This window comes from Rattus norvegicus, chromosome 19 (genome assembly GCF_036323735.1).
Source record: "Rattus norvegicus strain BN/NHsdMcwi chromosome 19, GRCr8, whole genome shotgun sequence".
NCBI lineage: Eukaryota > Metazoa > Chordata > Mammalia > Rodentia > Muridae > Rattus > Rattus norvegicus.
Window position 1 is genome coordinate 35,103,541 of NC_086037.1, and position 19,087 is coordinate 35,122,627.

A 19,087-nucleotide genomic window follows, 5' to 3' on the forward strand; every position below is an offset into this window, starting at 1 on the left:
AGTGAGCACGCGCGTTGCAGCACCTCTCTCGTCGCTACCCGGCCGCCGGCCGCCCGCCGCCCGCCGCAAGCCACCCGAGCCTGGCCAAACTCTCGTCCCACCTTCTCCAGAAGCTCCGCCGCCAGCCCGTCGTCCTCCTCGTCCCCAGTCCCGTTCGCCGTTGCCGCCGCCTCGGCCTGACAGCTACCTACAGGGGAGAACTGAGGTCGCTTGAAGCGCTTCGTCCGACTCTTACCCATGGCGACAGAGGCTGCGGTGGTAGATCAGAGGAGGAATACTGCAGCAGCAGTCGATGGGGCCCGCCGGGCCCTGGGCAACTTCTAGTCTCCGACGTTACTTGGCGTCTCTCTTCAGCTGGTCGGATGAGACGGTCTAGGTACACATGGGAAAGCAGCGCGCTTGCGCAGAGGGCGAGAGGAGGGAGTGCGCGTGCGTGTAGTGTAATGTGGGCTGGGCCATCCCTGACAGTGGGTGGAGCCCTCGGTTTTCCTGGGAATGTTAACACACCCACCTCATTTGCATCGTACAAATTCTTGGCTTCTACAGAAATTCAACTGTTTCAAAGCCAAGTTCGGCCGGATGGTGGTGGCTCTTGACTTTAATCCCACCATTTTCTTTAACCATTCTTAGGAACCATTCCCCATCCACCCATAGTTTTAGGAGCCTAATGACTTTCAAGCTAGTCTTATTTGACTGCGCTAGGGACTGAGACAAACTTAACATAAACATAAAAAAACGTTTCTCAGGGTTGGGGATTTAGCTCAGTGGTAGAGCGCTTGCCTAGGAAGCACAAGGCCCTGGGTTCGGTCCCCAGCTCCAAAAAAAAAAAAAAAGAACAAAAAAAAAAAAGTTTCTCATAAAATATTCGTCTAACAAAATTTCTTTACAAGTATGTGTGCTATATGTGTAGGCACACATTCTACCTCATTCCGGTGGAGATCAGAGGACTCCTTTACATGAGTTCCAGGAATAAAATTCCCAATTTTCCGGTGTGCATGGCAAATACTTTTACTTGCTGGGTCATTTCATCCTTTTTTTTTTTTTTTTTTAAAGCCATCTATTTTTTCCAGACATCTGTTGCCCATCCGTATTTTTGTAATATAGCTTTCCTAAAAGAAATTCTGAAGTATAGTTTTCTAAAAACTTTTGGTGGTCAGGTAGTTGTGAAATCCACTTCAGATTTTGACTTTATGGCATTCCGCTCCACACTTTTAGCACCTTCTCTATAAACCAGAGAGCCTCCTCAGTCTTCCTGAAGCTCTCTTGGACTAGTCTTACGCCTGGGCAGCCGGATAGCTTAAGTTTACAGTGTCCCTAACATTGAGCATTTGGCCATTCCTGGGGCACATTCTCAGATCTTCTTAAAATCCTTTTGTTATAGGTAGGGATGTATCCTGGACAGATGGGACATATCTAAAAAATGCCCAATTTATGGGGCCTGGCAGTCGATTGTCCTCATTCTCCTTGCTGTCCCAGCAGACACATTACTACGTGCCCTCCATGTATTTTGTGTGGCAGTATCTTTGAATTGTCCGTAACTGTCATCAAATGTGTGCGGGAATGAGCTCAGCAAATGATTGATTGCCTAGCAAGTGCCAGGCCCTGTGTTCCAGCACCAGTTTAAAAAATGTGCAAACAGAAAAGCTATCGCTGTATGCCCTCTGCTAGCCTGGGGGCTCCTTGCAGAGAAGTGCAGTGATAGTCTCTATTAGCAGTGTGGAGTAAGGCTCTAGAGCGTGTGCTCCCTCAACCTACTATTGCCCTGTCCCACACTGCTCTACATTGTGATTAGGTAGTCATCTGAAAAAGCCAAGACACTCCTCCCCCGGTTCCAGATTCACCACTGAGATCACAAGATCAAAGAGAGATTTCTCTAGTCACAAAGACTAAAGTTTGCAAAACATCAAAGAAGTGAGAACCATTTTGTTTCAAAAAAGAAATTTATTTCTCTTCTAGGGGAAAAGAGCCAGGATCTAATCAAACTCAAAGGAGTCCCCACCCTCAATACTAACTAAGGGCCTTAAAATCTTCTTATATTCTTGGAGGAAATTCCCAATCAAAGTGTTTAAGAGCAATGTAACAAATCCTGCATTTCCTGAGTAAAAGGCAACCACCCTTAGAGCACGAATAAAGCACGAGCAAGGCAAGAGTCTAGAACTGCCATGCCTGCTACTGTGTTTAGTCTACAAGACAGATTTACAATAAGACAGGAGCTGGAGACAGCTCACTGGGTAAGGGTAGTAAGAGCACTGGCTGTCTTTGTAGAGGTCTGGGGTTCAACTCCTGTTCCCACATGGTGGCTCACAGCCATCTGTAACTCAATTTCAGGGGCGCTGATGCTCCTTTTCTACTTGCACAGGCCCTAGAGACACAACTGGTAACAGATGTACGCGAAGGAAGAACTCTCATACACATAAAGCTAGAGATCAAGTAAAATATCTAATTTTGAATTAGCTTCTATCTGATAGACTGTTTATATTTTTTTAGTTGCAGACACAATAAACCAAAGAAAATCTCTAACCACTAGTTATATATAAAGTATTTATTTTATGCACATATTTACTACAAATTTACAGAAAATGAAACAATGCAGGACATACAGAATCCCCTCTTAGAGAGTTCTTTGAAGCAGGGGGTTTATTGCTGCAGTTCAGAGAACACAATCTTAGACACAGGACAGTCAAGATGAGTCCACGTTAGTTAAAGGGCAGCTTTGTTAAATGTTTTTGTTCTATTATTCAAATTTAATGTTGGATGGAATTTAAAATGTTGCTCATGAAATAATTTAACCTTTTCAAAATCTTCTAATAAACAGGTAAAAGGCACCTCTAGTACTTTAAGCATTTACAGCAATCCCAACAGTTCCATTTCAATTCCATTGCTCCTGTAGCAAACGTGGCTGTTGTGCATACACAGTGCCACCAGCACTCTCCAGCAGGGAGAGCTGCAGGCTCGCTCTGGTTTGTGGTGTGGGTCTGTGTTACTGGTGATGGACTGGGCCCACCACTAGTACAGCACTAGTGTGACACGTCTACCACAGCATAAAACCCATCCAGTCACCTACAATAAGGACTGTCAAATTCCCACACAATACATCATTGTTTAACTTGTACATTCAGAAGACTTTGGGGTGGTTTTTAATTTTTTTAAAAAAAGTAATTTAGTAGGGGCTGGGGATTTAGCTCAGTGGTAGAGCGCTTACCTAGGAAGCGCAAGGCCCTGGGTTCGGTCCCCAGCTCCGAAAAAAAAGAACCAAAAAAGAAAAAGTAATTTAGTGTTAAATCAAAACAATTTACTGAAAAATATAATAGTTCCCAGAATCCAGTATCGGACCTAACAAAAATTGTCGAAACATCTATAAATTTTTCAACATAATGAAGATGAGATTGGCTCAGGGATTCTAAGTAAAATCGGATGTTTTTCCTGCAGCGCAATGGAAAGAGGCATTAAGAATGAAAGGCACCCGTAGCAGTCAGTTTAAGGAGCTGTGGGGATGTCAAGCAGATGGTTCCTGAAATACTGGTGCAGGAGAACAAAGTCCAAACATTTTCCTCTTGGTTTAACATTGGCATTGATTTGCTATTTACAGTAATTTGCAAAAATACATTATAAAAACTGAAGGAGGTCTGGATTCTAAGTTTAACTTAGTAATACACACAAACTTCATCTGCAGAGTTCTGTGCAGGGGCTGAAGTGCTGAAGTGACACTAATACTGAACACAGGTAATCAAAGGTACTGAGGCGCCAAGAGCTCGGCCAGCATCGTCAAGATCATCTGGGCAAGTATTGCACGCTTCTTGTCAGTTGCTGCTAAACCGTCACATGTCCAACTCTAAAAGAAATCCTTTATGGTATTCTGCGGTATCACTTACTTGAGGAAAGACTGGTTTAGGTTCCCTTACAATAGTGCAGACTGTCATTGAACATGAGGTCTAGGTTTCAAAATTAGCTTTCCTGTCTGTAGAAAAGAAAAAGAAAAAGAAGTCAGTTCACAATTCTCTTTAAAACACCACCAGTTGTTTATGAACATTTAAAGGCATTTTAGGACTATGGTGTATTCAGAAAAGGTGTTTGTTGCCAAGGTTGATAACCTGAGTTCAGCCCCAAAACCAATATGATAGAAGCAAAGAACCAGCTTTCTCTTTCCCATGAGTACCACACACACATACAATCCATCCATCCACGCATCCATCCATCCACCCACCCACCCCATCTATCCATCAATAAATAAATAAAAAGGTAAAAACATTCCTCTAAAGGGGTATTTGGTGGAGCCAGTGATGGCTCGGCCAGGGCAGGGTCCTGCCGACAAGTCTGACAACTTGAGTTCAATCCCAGGGCTTGGTATGGAAGGAGACAAATGATTCCTGAGTTTGCTCTGATCGCCTCTGGCTCCCAAGTGCTGGGATTAACACTGCACCACTACGCTCAGCAACGCCACACTCGTCCTGAAGCTAGCTATGATTGTCAAGAGCATCATGGTGACATCTCGAGTTAGGCTGCCTTATGCAGGTGAGCACTTGAAACGCAACTAGTTTAAAGAGATGATTTATAAAACACAGGAAATGTTGGGAAAGACCAAAAAAGGGGGAGTCTGAGGGTATTAAAAAGAAAAAGATACACCAAATAGAAACTGCGACTTTTATAGATTTGGTGTATTTTCGTTTGTTTTCCTGAGACAGGGTTTCACTCTACAGCCTTAGCTAACCTGGACTGGCCTTGAACTCAGAGATCCACTTAGCTCTGCCTCCCAAGTGTTGTAATTTATATATCTTATTAAACTAAATTTTATTTGCAATACATAAAATCATTTGCACAAAATATTTCTCTCCACATAAGGTTTTTATTTTCTTACGTTAAAAAGTAAAGTAAAGGCTGAGTGGTGGTAGCGCGGGCCTTTGATCCCAGGACTTAGGAGGCAGAGGCAGTCAGATCTCCAGGTTCAAGGCCAGCCTGGTCTACAGAGCATGTTCCTGGGCTACACAGAGAAACCCTGTTTTGAAAAACAAAGAAAGAAGTAAACTAAGAAGACATTGCTCAGCAGTTAAGAGCAAACGTGGCTGCTGGCTAAGACAGTGCGCGACTTTAATTCCTATACTTCAGAGGAAGAGGCAGGAGGATCTCTGTGAGTTTGCGGTCAGCCTGGTCTACAAATCGAGGACAGCCAAAGCTGTTACACAGAGAAACCCTGTCTTGAAAAGCAAGCAAACAAAACAACAACAAGAGAGTGAACACGATGGCTCCATCTACATTCACTATCTTCAACTCTACATGGTGCGCAGACAAATGTTCAGGCAAAACACCTGTACACACAAAAACAAATCCTGGGGGCTGGAGATGCATGGCTCAGTGGTTAAGAGCACTGGCTTTTGTTCAATTCCTAGCACCTACAGGGCAGCTCACAACTGTCTGTTACTCCAGTACCAGGGGACCCGACATCTTCACACAGACATACATGGAGGTGAAACACCAATGCACATAGAATTAAAAAAAAAAATCTTAAAAAAAACAGCAGTCAGATATATGAATACTCACATACTGCTGGTGGTCAGAAAATTCTAAGAAATATTTTGGGTATTAATACTGGGTAATATTAATAATGTTAATATTATTGGTAAAATATTAAATATTTTGTTGGGGTTGGGGATTTAGCTCAGTGGTAGAGCGCTTGCCTAGCAAGCGCAAGGCCCTGGGTTCCGTCCCCAGCTCCAAAAAAAAAGAAAAAAGAAAAAAAAATGTCTTGTTTTGTTTGAGACAGGGTTTCTCTGTATGTAGCCCTGGCTATCCTGGAACTCTCTCTGTAGATTGACCTCAAACTGAGATCTGCCTGCCTCTGCCTCCCTAGTGCTGGGATTAAAGGCATTAGCCACTACCACCTAACTTAAAAATGTTTTTGTAGAGCTGAGCCACATATATTAAAACTAAGTTGTAACAGTAATAATAAAGTAGATATATAATGCAAACTTTTCTTTTTAAGGGTTTATCTGAAAGGAGCTAGGTTCTGGCTGAAGGGTTTATACGCGTTAGTAAACTGCTGTTTGGGTGTCTACTGTGTGCAGGCCCCATGTGAAGTCCTAAACGATTTAGCTAAACCACACAAAGCGGCTTCTACCACAGTATAATTTAACTCCAGTGGGAAACACACACACACACAGTATGCAGGATGGGAAAACAACTGTATGTCAGATAGGAGGTTAATTTACAACACAACCAGTATGCAACTAGACCCAGCAAAGACTTCAACTGAGATAATTTGGGTAGAGAAATGAGCTTGGGACTTTGCATGTGGTTAATGGCCAATAATTAGTGACTCTTAAATCCTAATGTTGGGTCAACATGTTCCTTTTCTAGAAACTATTAAGAATACACGACAAAATATAAAGACATAATCAACCAGGAAACTAAAGCATGAGACATGTGGGTTTGAGACCAGCTTCAATTCTAGGCCAGCCTAGGCTACCATTCACAAAACCCTGTCTCAAAATTTATAAAATACTAAAAATGAAAAAGATTCATCTGTCAACCCTACTACTTTGTCTAGCACTGCTACCTGTAGTTGTCCCGAAAGGCTCAAGTGTTAAAAAGGGTTGGCCCTCAGCTACTGGCATGTTAAAGTAACTGAGTGACAATGGGACAACGTCATCAATGGGGTAAACCACTGGTGCATTCATAGCCAAGGCAGGTGGGGCCTAGTCAGAGGATACAGGTCACCAAGGGGAGAGACTTTGAAAAGTGTATTTTGTTTTTTGGAACTTACAACATAAGCCAGGCTTGTCTCTGCCTTCTGAGTGCTAGGGTCAAAGGTGTGTACCAACAAGACTGGCTACAAGATTTCAGGTATAGTCACTTGTTCAGACAGGTATTGCTATAGAGCCCAGTCTGGTATTAACACTTTTTCTGCTTTTCTCAGTTTTTTTTATCTTCAGGCTAGCCTCAAATTTGTACACTGCTAAGAAGAGCCTCGACCTTTGATATTCCTGCTTCCCCCTCTCAAGTGCCGGGATTACAAGTGTCCACGATCATGCCTGGCTTCCTGTGCTGCTGAAGATCAAACCCAAGGCTTCTCAGATGTTACACATTCTACCAGCTCAGGCTCTACCTGCACACTCTCGACTCTGCTGCCTCAGTTCCCTAGTACGGAGGTTACAGGTGTGTGCCACTATGTTTGGCCTAAAGGACCCAAACGTCTGTTTTCCTAAAACTAAACATGACAGTACTTCCTCCCCACTGTCTCTTTGAAAGACTACTATGTAGATCAGGGTGGTCTTGAACTTGAAGTAATCCTCTTGCCTTCCAAGGGTAGAGATTATAGATGTCAGCAATCATACCTGGCTGCAGGTCTATTTATTCTAATGAAAAATACTTACGTCATCACAAGACATATTGTATTCTGCTAATACCGTTCGACATCGAGCAGCTATACTGAACCAATGTGGTCAAAGGAAAATTCCCAGTGCAAGTCAAGCTTCTGGAATGATTTAGACATGAAATGTTGCCCCAAAAGGCTCAATTGTTAAAGGCTTGGCCCCCAGCCATTGGCATATGGAAATGACTGAGTAACAAGGGAGCATCATCATCAGTGGAGTAAACCACAGGAACATCCAGAGCCAGGGGGTGGTACTTAGTCAGAGGACACAGGTCACTGGTGGGTGACTTTGAAAGGCATAGCTTGTTCCTGAACCCAACTGTCTTCTGCCAGCATGAGATGAGTGGCTTTGTTTTACCCCATGCTCCCTGCCATGACATGCTGCCTTACCATAGCCAAACCAAAAATCATGAGTCAAGGGGCTGGGGATCTGGCTCAGTGGTAGAGCGCTTGCCTAGGAAGCGCAAGGCCCTGGGTTCGGTCCCCAGCTCCGAAAAAAAGAACCAAAAAAAAAAAAAAAAAAAAATCATGAGTAAGACAAATCTCAGGTATTGAATCCACAGGGATGGAACATGATTACCATAGACTCTAACAACCACTTAAGTGCCAGAGAAGGTTCTTCAGCTTAGTTGAGAACAAAATTCAACTTGTAGTAAAGGATACATTGATGGTGCGACTACTCTTTTGTGTATTCCAGCAAAGAACAAGCCTATCAGCGTTATACAGCTAATCGTGAAGAACGGATGGTTCCACAGTGACGTGAGGAAGGACACCTGCAAAACAGAGTGGGAGATACAGTCTCAGGACACCGAGCCCTACTCCCTACTGTACAGAAATGTATGATGCTTTACCATCTAAACGACAACCACCCTAGTTCTCTTTACTGTGCCGTGAAAACAAAACTCACACTTTATCTTTTTAGTACAGTAAGATAACGGCAATACATGTCATTCGTGCCAAACCCTAAATCATTTCAAATTCATTCACACACATGCGCACACGTGCACGTACACACACACAGAGAGAGAGAGAGAGAGAGAGAGAGAGAGAGAGAGAGAGAGAGAGAGAGAGAGGAGAGAGCACACATACAAGAAAGGGGGTTTCTCTGTGTAGCCCTGGCTGTCCTTGGCTTTACTTTTGTAGAACAAGCTGGCCTTGAATTCAGTGATCACCTGCCTCTGTAGAATTAAAGGAGTAGCAATGGCCTTTAGTCTCAATGAAAACATGGATTAAATTTGATTTACTTATCTCCCTGTCAAAAAGCTTCCTCAAGGTATACACCTTTAATTTCAACACTCAGAAGGTAGAGAAAGCTAGATCTCTGTGAGTTTAAGGCCAGCCTGGTCTATATAGGTAGTTCTAGAATAGCTGCATGGTGAGACAATGTCTCAACAAAAGCTTCCTTAAGAGAACTGGATCTGCTCTGTCATTCATAACCTGGTCACACACTAATCATCCTCTCCTGCCCCATCCTCCACACATAAGCTACCTTCCTTGTTAGCCTAATTTTTACAGCTTCCCTACGACCTTTGCTTAAAATAAATAAATGAAGCTTATTTGAATTTTTTAAAAACATATTTTTAAAGGTATTTGAATAAAATGAGGTAAAAACTATGACATTTTAAAAGATGAAGTTGCCTTCGAAGCTGCTCGGATTCTAATGGCCACAGGTCACTGAAGTGGGGAAACTGGTTAATAGGTACGTGTAAAGAACTAAAACTCAAGAGAGAGAAAGGACTCTGTTTAGATCTGGGCAGAATGAAATGACTGCAAGAAAGTAGGAAACACACAACTCTAAGACTATGTAGAGGGGACAAGAGTCCACAGGATCCGTGCTAGGAACAAGAAGGAAAGAACCGAGAAGGAAAAGAGAAGCATGTACAATGTCTAGAAGAAGAAAGCAAACGAACACAGAGGAAACCCTCAAGGGAAACACACACTTCCCCACACAAGATACCTCATGGTTTAAGAGAGAGCTAAACACACATACACATTCAAGACAAAGAAAAACACTAGGCTTATGATTCACTATGGCTAGATTAAAGAACAAGACTGAAAACACTAGGAGGGACATAGTCCCGAGATGAGGTGATACTGAAGACAGACTAAGTCCCAGAGATCTTTCTTTGCTCTCTGTTTTGTGAGACAGGGTTCACAATCTCTGAAGTTTACTGGCTACAAGATGGTTGGCTAGGTAAAGTACTTGCCACCAAACCTGACGACCTGAGTTCAATCCTCAGGACTCACATGGTGGCAGAAGAGAGCTAATACCTCCAAGCTGTCCCAACTTCCACAAGAGTGCCAAACTCTGGGGCTGAGCCCCCTCCTCTTTAATAAGTATAATTTAAGGAAATCTGAGGAAATTTTTCTGTTTTGTTTTTGTTGACAAGGTTCCTCCATATGTCCCTGTCTCTTCTGGAACTCAGTCTGTGGACCAGGCTGACCACAAATCCAGAGATCCATCTGCCTCTGACTCCTGAGTGCTGACATTAAAGGGTACGCCACCATGTCTGACTGAAAGTCTGAGGTTTGACTTCAAGATGGATGGCTATGTGTTTATACAATGTTAGCACATAGAGTGTTTGTTATTTTCTGTGTGCATATATGTACCATTTATGTGTGTGAACATGCTTGTGTGTGGAGGTCACAGGTTGACACAGGATTCTTCCTCTATTACCCTTCACCTTACGTCTTAAGACAAGGTCTCTCACTGAACCTGAGTTCACTGATTTGGCTAAACGGCCGAATAGCCAGCCCCTGGGATCCTCCTGTCTTACCAACCCTGTTCTCCCCAGCTCCAGGGTTACAGACACAGACTGTCACATGTGGCTTTTCCATGGTTGTCGGGGTTATGAACTGGGGTCCTCATGCTGATACAGTGGGCACTCTGCCACTGAGCCACCTCTTCAAGCCCAATATTTAATATTCTAAAAGTCGTTGTTTTTTTTTTTCCCCTGTTGTTATTTAGCAACAATGCCTTACCATGTAGCCCAAGCTGGCCTCTGTGTCTTAAACCTCCTGGTTCAGTCTGCCACGATGCCAAGATTACAGGACTGCAGCACCATACCTGGCTGTAGGCTTTATTTTAATTAGGTCAGTTGTTCAGCCTCCTTCCTCCATGGCAGCAATCAATGACATCAAAACAGCAGTCTCCTCCTCCTTTCAGAGTCTGCAACATCCTTTCTCTCCCTGGCTTCTGTACTCACCCCTCTGCTTCAGACACTTGCTGGTTACAACTCTCATCAGGTTTGGGGTTATTAAATACTGAGTGAAAAGAGCCAACCCTAAGGCTAACAGCTATCTTCTCACCTAATTTAAAAAATTACATTAACTACATAGTTTTGGGCCTATTTCCAATTACATTTAATTCTTCATTTTATTAAGATCTCAACTAGCTGAAATCAGCTTCTATTTTTCTCAATTAGAAGTAGACTCATTTCCCAGGACAGAACTTTTCAATCTTCTCGCCAGCCTCCTTCCGCCAAGTGCAGCCTTCAGATCAGAGTTCTGTAAATGAACTCACAGGAGAGTTATCTGTCTGCAATAAAGCCCTCCATTAACATTAAACTCCAACACCAGCCTTCTCTGCCTCCTGCCCTTTTCTCTCTCCCCTTTAGTGGACACTCAGGGAGGCTTCATGCTAAACAGCACCCCTGGCTGTTGGAACTGTCACTGTCTAGGATGACAAAAGCCTTCTTAGGCTCCCCTCTGTATATGGGAAAAACCGACACAGAACAACAGATGTATTCTACTCAATTATAACTTTAAAAGAGGGGGCTTATTTTTAAGATTTCTGAAAATTATGACACTGAACTAAACAGCCAGGGAGAGGTAATCACGGAAAAGCCCAAGAGTCACTGGGTGAGGTGGCGTGTGCCTCTGTTCCCAGTATTTGGGAGGCAAAGGGAGAGGCAGGTGCATCCCTGTGAGTCTGAGGCCAGCTTGGTCTACACAGCAAGTTCAGGACAGCTAAGGCTTACAGTGAGATAGACCCCGTCTCGAAAGAAAAGAAAAAAGGAAGCACATAAAACAAAAACAAAAAACAAAAACCAGAAAAACCCAAGACTGCAGGTTTTTTAATAAAAAAAGACTGAGCTTGAAATTAAGGCACTAGGAGAAAGAGATAGAAACTTCAGAAACATTTTATCAGCTTTCATCAAATAACTTCAAGAACTAACATGAAATTCGATATTGCACTCGGTACAGTAAAGTCCTACACAGTGCCCAGTGGGAGACCTCTCGGTGTTTCCTATATTAAACTCCAGGCAGGGAGCGTGCGTGCAAGGACTAATGCAGAAAAAGAAAAGCTTTGCTAACTCAAGGGGCTAGTCTGTGTTCTCTTCAATGACAATGAAAACACACAGAATTAACTGTGACTCTGTGGATCAGGTCACTGAGAGATCAATTTATAAGTCAATTCTGTCAACTTCAATGGGCTATATGACCTAGAAATTTGATTTCCTTCCTGATTTTGGCCATATGGTCTAATGTTTATGTTATATTGTTTTTTTCTTTTTCTTTTTTCTTTTTCTTTGGTGCATCATCTCAAATGCTTTCTGGAATGAAGAAAGGCATCAATAGATGATTCACTGAATTGCAATTTTAAAAGCTGGCACTAATGACTAGAGATGAACAAAACCAAAGGAAAAGAATGTTCATGAGGAATAGAAAATCTTAAAACATGAGTTAAGAAATAATGAACGGAGTAAACTTTCTTAGATCCTTTCCCTTGTAAAGATAAGTAACTACAACAGCCAGCTAGAGCTTTCCCTAAGCAAGTGGTCAGAGCATGCTGTTAGTACGGGGATGGATGCCACCAGTGGCAGGCACAGGTAGCTCAGGCATTCCATAGTCAGCATCACCACATCCAGCATCCCATTTAATCTGCTAAAGACTTTAGTATAAAATGTCTACCTTTTGTGTCTCAGGGTCTATTAGCCAGTTCCAGGCACCAGTAGCTGTACAGACAGACACCACTATAAGCAGCACTGTGAGAGATAAACACAACATTAGTAAGCGGACACACCTTCCTTCCCTTCCTGTCTTGATACCACTTCCAGCAGGGCCTAAGAGACACAGCCAAAGACTGCAACACTTGATCAAAGTGGGTCAAGAGTCCCACTTGCCATCATTTAGGGGACTCTCTTCAACATTCTGAACCCTGGAAACTGAAGGACAGCAGCAATTTCCTGCTTCTTGTTTAGAATTCATGAGAATGAATAGTAATTCAATTAAAACCACAAAGCTAGATGGCAATATTTTAACACAAGGCCCATGTTCAACATAAGACTTCCTTGTGGTTTTCTACTATAAACATACAAAGGCTCCTTTCTGAACCACACAGTGGCCCAGTGGGTTCTAACTGAGGAGCTGTGCCTCGCAGACTACTGCTGCTGAGTTACACAAAGGTCAGCGTTGGTAAGTGTGGAGTCATTGGGGAGTACACCAATCAGGACTGGTTTTCTTAAAGGGACTGAAAAGACTTAAGGGCTAGAAGAACCCAGAAAGGGTTTAGTTTTTCCCACTAAGCTTTTCTACCTCTGTGTATGTGTGTGTGTGTCTGTTCACATGTGTGTGCCGTGGTGCACATGTAAAGATCAGAGGTACCTGTGGGAGCAGATTCTCTCCCTACACCAGATGGCTCCTGGGGACTGAACTCAAGTAATCAGACAATACCTTTACCTGCTGAGCCATCTTGCCAGTCTGCCCCACCTTAATCTTAACAGATGATAAATAAATGGAAGAAAAAAAACGGACACTAGGATTAGCTAATGCTCTATAGCTAAAGACAGTTCTTTTAGTTCAGTTACACTTCAGATTTACAAATGGGAAAGTCATTTTCAGAGAACAGAAACGTAGTAAAATCTTAATCACCTGGAACTTCTACAGATAGATGCAGTTAAAAAAGAAAATCATTGAAGGTATTTAGTAAAAGAATCAAAATTATCTTCTTAGCTAAGAACAAATCAAACTCAATCCCTTATTATGTATTTCTAGAAATAAACATATTACATAGGTACTGTTATATAAAATGACATAAAACCAAAACCAAAGTATTAGAAAGGCTCTCATACACACACTTTTATTTGATTGGTACACTAGCCAAGCTGAAGGCACTTGCATGAAGCACATGGAAAGTAAAGTGTGTTCATCACATGATGCCTTAAACGACAGGGCAGCATTCCACGCCTTTTAAAAGTGTTTGCTAGCAATGGTTTGGGAGCAACTTCTCTGTAAACAAGAACAGCAAAATCACTACTTAGGAATCTGAGCACTCAGCACAGAAGGGGCTACGGCTTCACAAAGTGAACTAAGAAAAGTCAGTTATAAGTCTAGATCCCTAACTTCAGTCCTGTGGCCTGAGTCAAACCTTGAAATAAAACATGTCTTCACAGGGCTAGGATGGCTCAATCGGTAAGAGCATCCTATTAATAGGTAAGGTGCTGCTATTGCAGAGGACCTGGGTTCAGTTCTCAGTTCACAACTGTCCTCAACTCCAGCTCTACGAGGCCCAGCACCCTCTCTGCCCTCCTTGGGTACTAGGCATGCACGTGGTGGTGCACATATACTCATGCAGGCAAAACGATCATACAGATCAAGATAAAAACAAAAATTAAACCTTCCAAAATTATGGGGCTGGAGACTTGCTCAGTGGTCAAGTGCACTTGTTATAAAAGACCTAGGTTTGATTCCCAGCACCCACGTGGAGGCTCACCACCTCCTCAGACACCAGTTGCATGTGTTGTACAAATATACAAAAAACTAACCAAAAAACCCAAGCCCCAAACCGAAAGTACCACATCTTTGTATTGTCTCTGTGGTTCACAGAGAGCATGTCTAGCAAATGTGTGACCCTGGATCTTAGTCCCAGCACTGAAAAACAGGTTTCAACCTGATTACTTGTAGGCAGGAACTGAATCTCAGTAGTCCATCTTCCTAAGACTAGCCCAAAGCTGAGAGGTCTAACGCATCTGTGGTCCCAACAGCTGGAGAAGCAGAGGGAGGAGGACCACTTAAACCTAGGACTCAGAAGCCAGCCAGAGCAAGGCAGCGAGAGCCCATATCCAAAGAGCTAAGGAGTGGAAGGAGGAGGGAAGAGACAACTAGGTCCCAGTACAGAGGAGCAGAGCTGTATTTGTTCACGTTTCCCACCATGCCCCTGCCTTGGGGCAGTAAATAGAATTCATTCAAGTCATACTTTCTGGCCTTTATAATACTTCAGAATAGGCAGTAGTAGGAAGGTGGGATTCTTTCCTGGGCAGGCTTCAAAGCACACCATCATCCTGTATTAAAGTCCAAGTAAGGATGCTACTGAGATGGCTCATCTGGTAATAACGTGGCCATTAAGCCTGTCAATCTGCATTTGAATCCCAGGACCCAGAGGTAGATGAAGGGAACTGACTCCCACGAGCTGTCCTCTGACTTCAACATGGGCTGTGGCGTGTGAGTGAACCTGCACGCATAAAAAGTCAACTACAGAAAATGTCATAACCTTTGTTTTAAAAAAATAAGTAATTTTACATAGATCTATCTATATGTATCTGAGTGTATGTATGCTATATGTATGCAGAGCCTGAGGAGGTCAGAAGATTGTGAGCCACCATATGGGTACTAAGACCCAAACTCAGGCCTTCTGCAAGAACAGCAGTAAGCACTCTTAAGCACTCTTACTACCTATCTCTCCAGCCTATGTCCTACCTCTATACACATAATTGAATGCTTTAAAAAAAAAAAAAAAAAAAGCAGGAGCTTTGTGCCTGCTAAGAAATGCTCTACCACTGAGTCATCCCAAGTCATATTTTTTTCAAAAAAGTTTTATTATTTTAAATTATGTATATTTGTAAGTTCATAGGGGTATGTACACATGTCTGCAGAATCTAAAAGAGGGTGTCAGATAGTCTGGAGCTGGAATTACAGGTGGCTGATATAAATGCTGGGAACTGAACCTGTGTCCTCTACAAGATCAGCATACACTCTGAATTCACCAAGCCACCACTCCAGCTCTAAAATATTTTTCTTAAAAAAAAAAAAAAAATCGTATTTCGATAGCTTGTAGGCAAATTGTGTTTTCGTGGGGAGTTTATGTGTCTGTACATGTTCATATATGTACTTACACTGTGCATGTGAGTATGTAGCCAGAAGCCAATGAATAACTTATTTTATGAAACAGAATAGCTCACTGAATCTAGAGCCCACACAGTATTAAAATTTTTATTGTGTTTTTAATGAAAGTTACAATATTTAATAAAAAATATGTATCTTGAGGCTGGAGAAATGGCTCAACAGTTAAGAACACTAGCTGTTCTTCTAGAAGTCCTGGGTTCAATTCCCAGCACCCACATGACAATTTACAGGCCTCTGTAACTCCAGTCCTAGAGAATCTTTTGGGGACTACGCATACGTAGTATAGAAACATATGTGCAGGCAAAACACCCATACATATAAAATAAAACAGAAATAATATGGAGGGTGGCTGGAGAGACAGCTCAGAAGTTAAGAACACTTGTTCTTGCAGAGAACCTGGATTCGGTCCCCAGCACCCACACGATGGCTTACGATCACTAGCAACCCCAGTTGCAGGGTAGATGGTTGCCTCTTCTGGACTTTGCAGGTGCACGCACTTAAAATTAAAAAAATATGTATTTTCGTAAAAAGATAAAAATTCAATCATATAAAATAGTCTGTCCTTTTAGAGTAGACAGTTATAATTTCTTTTTTCTTTAAAAAAATGATTTACTGTGTGTGTAGCTGAATGATATGTATAGCCACGCATGCCACAGCACAAATGTGAAGGTCAGAAGAGAAGTCTGTGGGGTCCGCCCTCTTCTCCCCCCTTTAAATGGCTTCTGAGGATGCAACTAAGGTATACGGGCTTGAACTGCATCTACCAGAGCCGTCTTACCAGCTCGTAATTGTCTTAAGTACTTACTATCAACAGTGCTAATACATTTAAAAGTTGTCTAAACTCAGAAATCTTATGGCTTAGGAAAACAAGGATTTACTAGTCAAAAGTTTTAAATGAGAGGGAGTCGCTCCTACTTAGGAATATGGCTATCAACCAACCGCACTTCATTTTCCCTTAGAAAGCACTCAGCAACTTACTTCTCCAACGTCCAGTGGCAGGTTGCAAGCAATGAATATATTCAGTAAGTCTTCTTTCGAAAGCCTTGAGATCTAGGCAAAGAGAATTCAGTCCTCTACCTGCTCTTTCTAGTGTGAACTTGATAAGATGAAGTTTTAGAGCAATGAACAGCTACAGGTCTTACACATCAAATTACTTGTGTCACCCACTGTTTGCTTATAATGACAATTTTAAGTACACGACAAAAACATCACTTTTCTTTCATTCCAATTTCTGGAAACCGGCTGGTCTACTTTTAGAAGCTTAAAAACTGCTCTGTTGGAAGACCAGCAGCAACTTCAGAGTCAAAAGCTGAAATTGGGGGAGTTACAAAGAAATGGACCAAAATCCAGCTTAATTCTAATTCTGTGGAACCAAGAACTTTCTGATCAAACAGCGAAATCCATGAGGTCTAATTGATGACTGCAATTATTCGATTCAGGCCCTAGCTCTTATCATTAATTGATAGCTATGTAGTATGGGCTTCCTAGACTTCCGTAGACAGATAACGGGCTGATCAAACATACTCCCTTTCCTCCTCGGAATGGGTTACTGGTGATCGTCCGGACAGCCGCAGAGCGCCTACGGCTTGTGCTGTGACAGAGCGTACCTCTGAATGAAGTAGGGTGTTATTTCCACAGAGGTGTTTTTTTTTTTTTTAAAAACAAAACAAAACTTTGGAAGGCCAAGAGCACTTCCAATTCCCGGCAATTACAAAAGACAAGGTAGAAATTAGGGCTACGGCTCGTGCGGTTGTCAAACCAACGGAAAATGAATTCGCACTCTACAACACACAAGGGCTCGTCAATGAGAAGGGCCCCCAGCCCGAACCCGGGAGAAGGCGGCACCCCTCCGCGGCCGTGCGCCCCGTGCCCCGAGCCGCGGCCCCGCCACACCGCCCTCGCGACCTCCTCAGCCTCGGGCCGGGACGAAGCGGGCGACACACACTACCTTCCGCCTGTTCCAGCGAATTCATGTCGGCCGGCAGCTCCGGTCACTGCCGCGGCCAGGTCCGCATCGCAGCCCTCTCTCCCAGCCCCGCGGGCAGCGCCAACTCCCACCTCTAACCGCTCCCCTCAGCCCCTCCCCTTCGCACCGCCCATTTTTTTTTAGAACCGTTGAGCTTATTGGGTATCTTTGCCAGACCCCGTCAAGTAAACTAGTTTTCTATTGGCTAATTTCAGCAAACGCCTTCGGGGGAACCCAGCGCTAGGCGTTCAACTGGAAGGGCCGAGAATAGCGAGCAGTCAGGCTGATATAGCCATGGCGCCGCCTCCTGCCTCGGGGAGGAACTGCAGTCCGTCCAAGCACACTTGGTTCCTTTCTTAGTTCTAAAGACAATGAGAAAGAAGCGCCTACTAGTTAACTTCTGGGCAGTATTCTGGTTGCTAAGGAGAGATCACCAAGCTAGCCCTGCCCACAAGGAACTAAAGAGAAACTAAAATGTGTTCTATAATAAGTAACTAGAAGCTCCCCAAACATATTTCCTTGATTATGATTCCTCTTTTTTAGATATCCAATTCCCTAAAGAAGGATTTTTTTTTACCTTCTCATGTCATCCAAAATAGTCATAAAGAGTGCAAAGTATGTCTCAATAACTATAACAAAAATATGTACAGGATTAGCAAAATTAACATTTGAATAAAATGTCCTGTTTGTTTCCTGGTAGTCATTCAAGAAGTATTTATTGCATGACACGCTACCCATTGTGTTTATCCCATATAACATTTATGACCAAGATAGATAGGATTGCATTCCTCACAGTGAAGGGTTTTGGGGAGCAATAAACATGCAAGTTAAGCAATTGATTTCAGATAACAGTAGTTCTATGGAGAAAGCAACAGATATCATTAAAGAACATTAGAAGGAAGGGGGTTAGAAGTGTTGCAAGCACATTTGAGCTGAGATCCCCAAGATGACGGAAAAGAACGCAGCCACATAGATCAGGGCTGAGAGGTTCTTTGAACGACACCACCATGTTTCCAAAATTGATACATTGTGTGTTTTACTCCTTTTCAACCTTCCTCCTAACTCATTCATCAGCTCTTGACTCCTTTGTTTTCTAGACCCTTCTACCATAGTAGCACTTTCTAAACTTTCCCATTAGGGACCTTTCTCAGGACTAAACCCTTTACATATATTATCTCATTTACACTTTTAAACTGACTTCTTTGTTTTGGGGATGGAGTTTTTCTCTGTAGATTAAGCTGGATTTGCTACATTAGTCAAACCCTCCTGCTTAAGCCTTTCAAGTGCTCAGATATGAGTTGCCACTCCTGGCTTCAAGGGGTGTGTGTGTGTGTGTGTGTGTGTGTGTGTGTGTGTGTGTGTGTGTGTTGGTTTTGGTTTTTCCAAATAAGGTTTCTATGTAACAACCTTGGCTGTCCCAGAACTCACTTTGTAGACAAATATAGCCTAGAACCCAAAGAGATCTGCCTGCCTCTGCCTCTCCAGTGCTGGGAATAAAGGCATGGCATTATCATGGTCATCTTTAAGATGTGTTATTAATGTTATGGATCAAAACCTATGAGTTATAAAATATACTTAATAGATGATGGTGTTTTGATGTTTTGAGACAGGGTCGATACATATAGTTCTGG

General features: G+C 42.8%; 2 protein-coding genes and 2 long non-coding RNA genes across 4 annotated transcripts in view; 2 read left to right on the plus strand and 2 right to left on the minus strand.

Annotated features, from left to right (window-relative positions):
* Nucleotides 1–239, minus strand: part of Heatr3 (HEAT repeat containing 3) — a 37,865-nt gene extending 37,626 nt beyond the window's left edge. Inside the window, exon 1 of the mRNA XM_341654.10 lies at nucleotides 102–239. Within this exon, the coding sequence (XP_341655.3) occupies nucleotides 102–239 (138 nt within the window). The remainder of the gene's footprint in view (nucleotides 1–101) is intronic.
* LOC134483300 (uncharacterized) lies at nucleotides 237–3,758 on the plus strand. Its single transcript, XR_010060129.1, has 2 exons — nucleotides 237–376; nucleotides 3,674–3,758. It is a non-coding gene; the product is annotated as an uncharacterized LOC134483300 (long non-coding RNA).
* On the minus strand, nucleotides 3,262–17,561 carry Cnep1r1 (CTD nuclear envelope phosphatase 1 regulatory subunit 1). Its single transcript, NM_001106173.1, has 6 exons — nucleotides 17,439–17,561; nucleotides 16,469–16,540; nucleotides 12,281–12,354; nucleotides 8,030–8,139; nucleotides 7,368–7,422; nucleotides 3,262–3,958 (listed from the first exon to the last, which is right to left on the minus strand). Exons 1-6 carry the CDS (start codon nucleotides 17,461–17,463, stop codon nucleotides 3,917–3,919), a joined length of 378 nt encoding a protein of 125 aa, NP_001099643.1. The 5' UTR covers nucleotides 17,464–17,561; the 3' UTR covers nucleotides 3,262–3,916.
* Nucleotides 4,339–8,976, plus strand: LOC108348906 (uncharacterized). The gene is made up of 3 exons (XR_001842253.3): nucleotides 4,339–4,512; nucleotides 6,911–7,149; nucleotides 8,064–8,976. It is a non-coding gene; the product is annotated as an uncharacterized LOC108348906 (long non-coding RNA).
* Nucleotides 17,562–19,087: the final 1,526 nt, after the last annotated feature.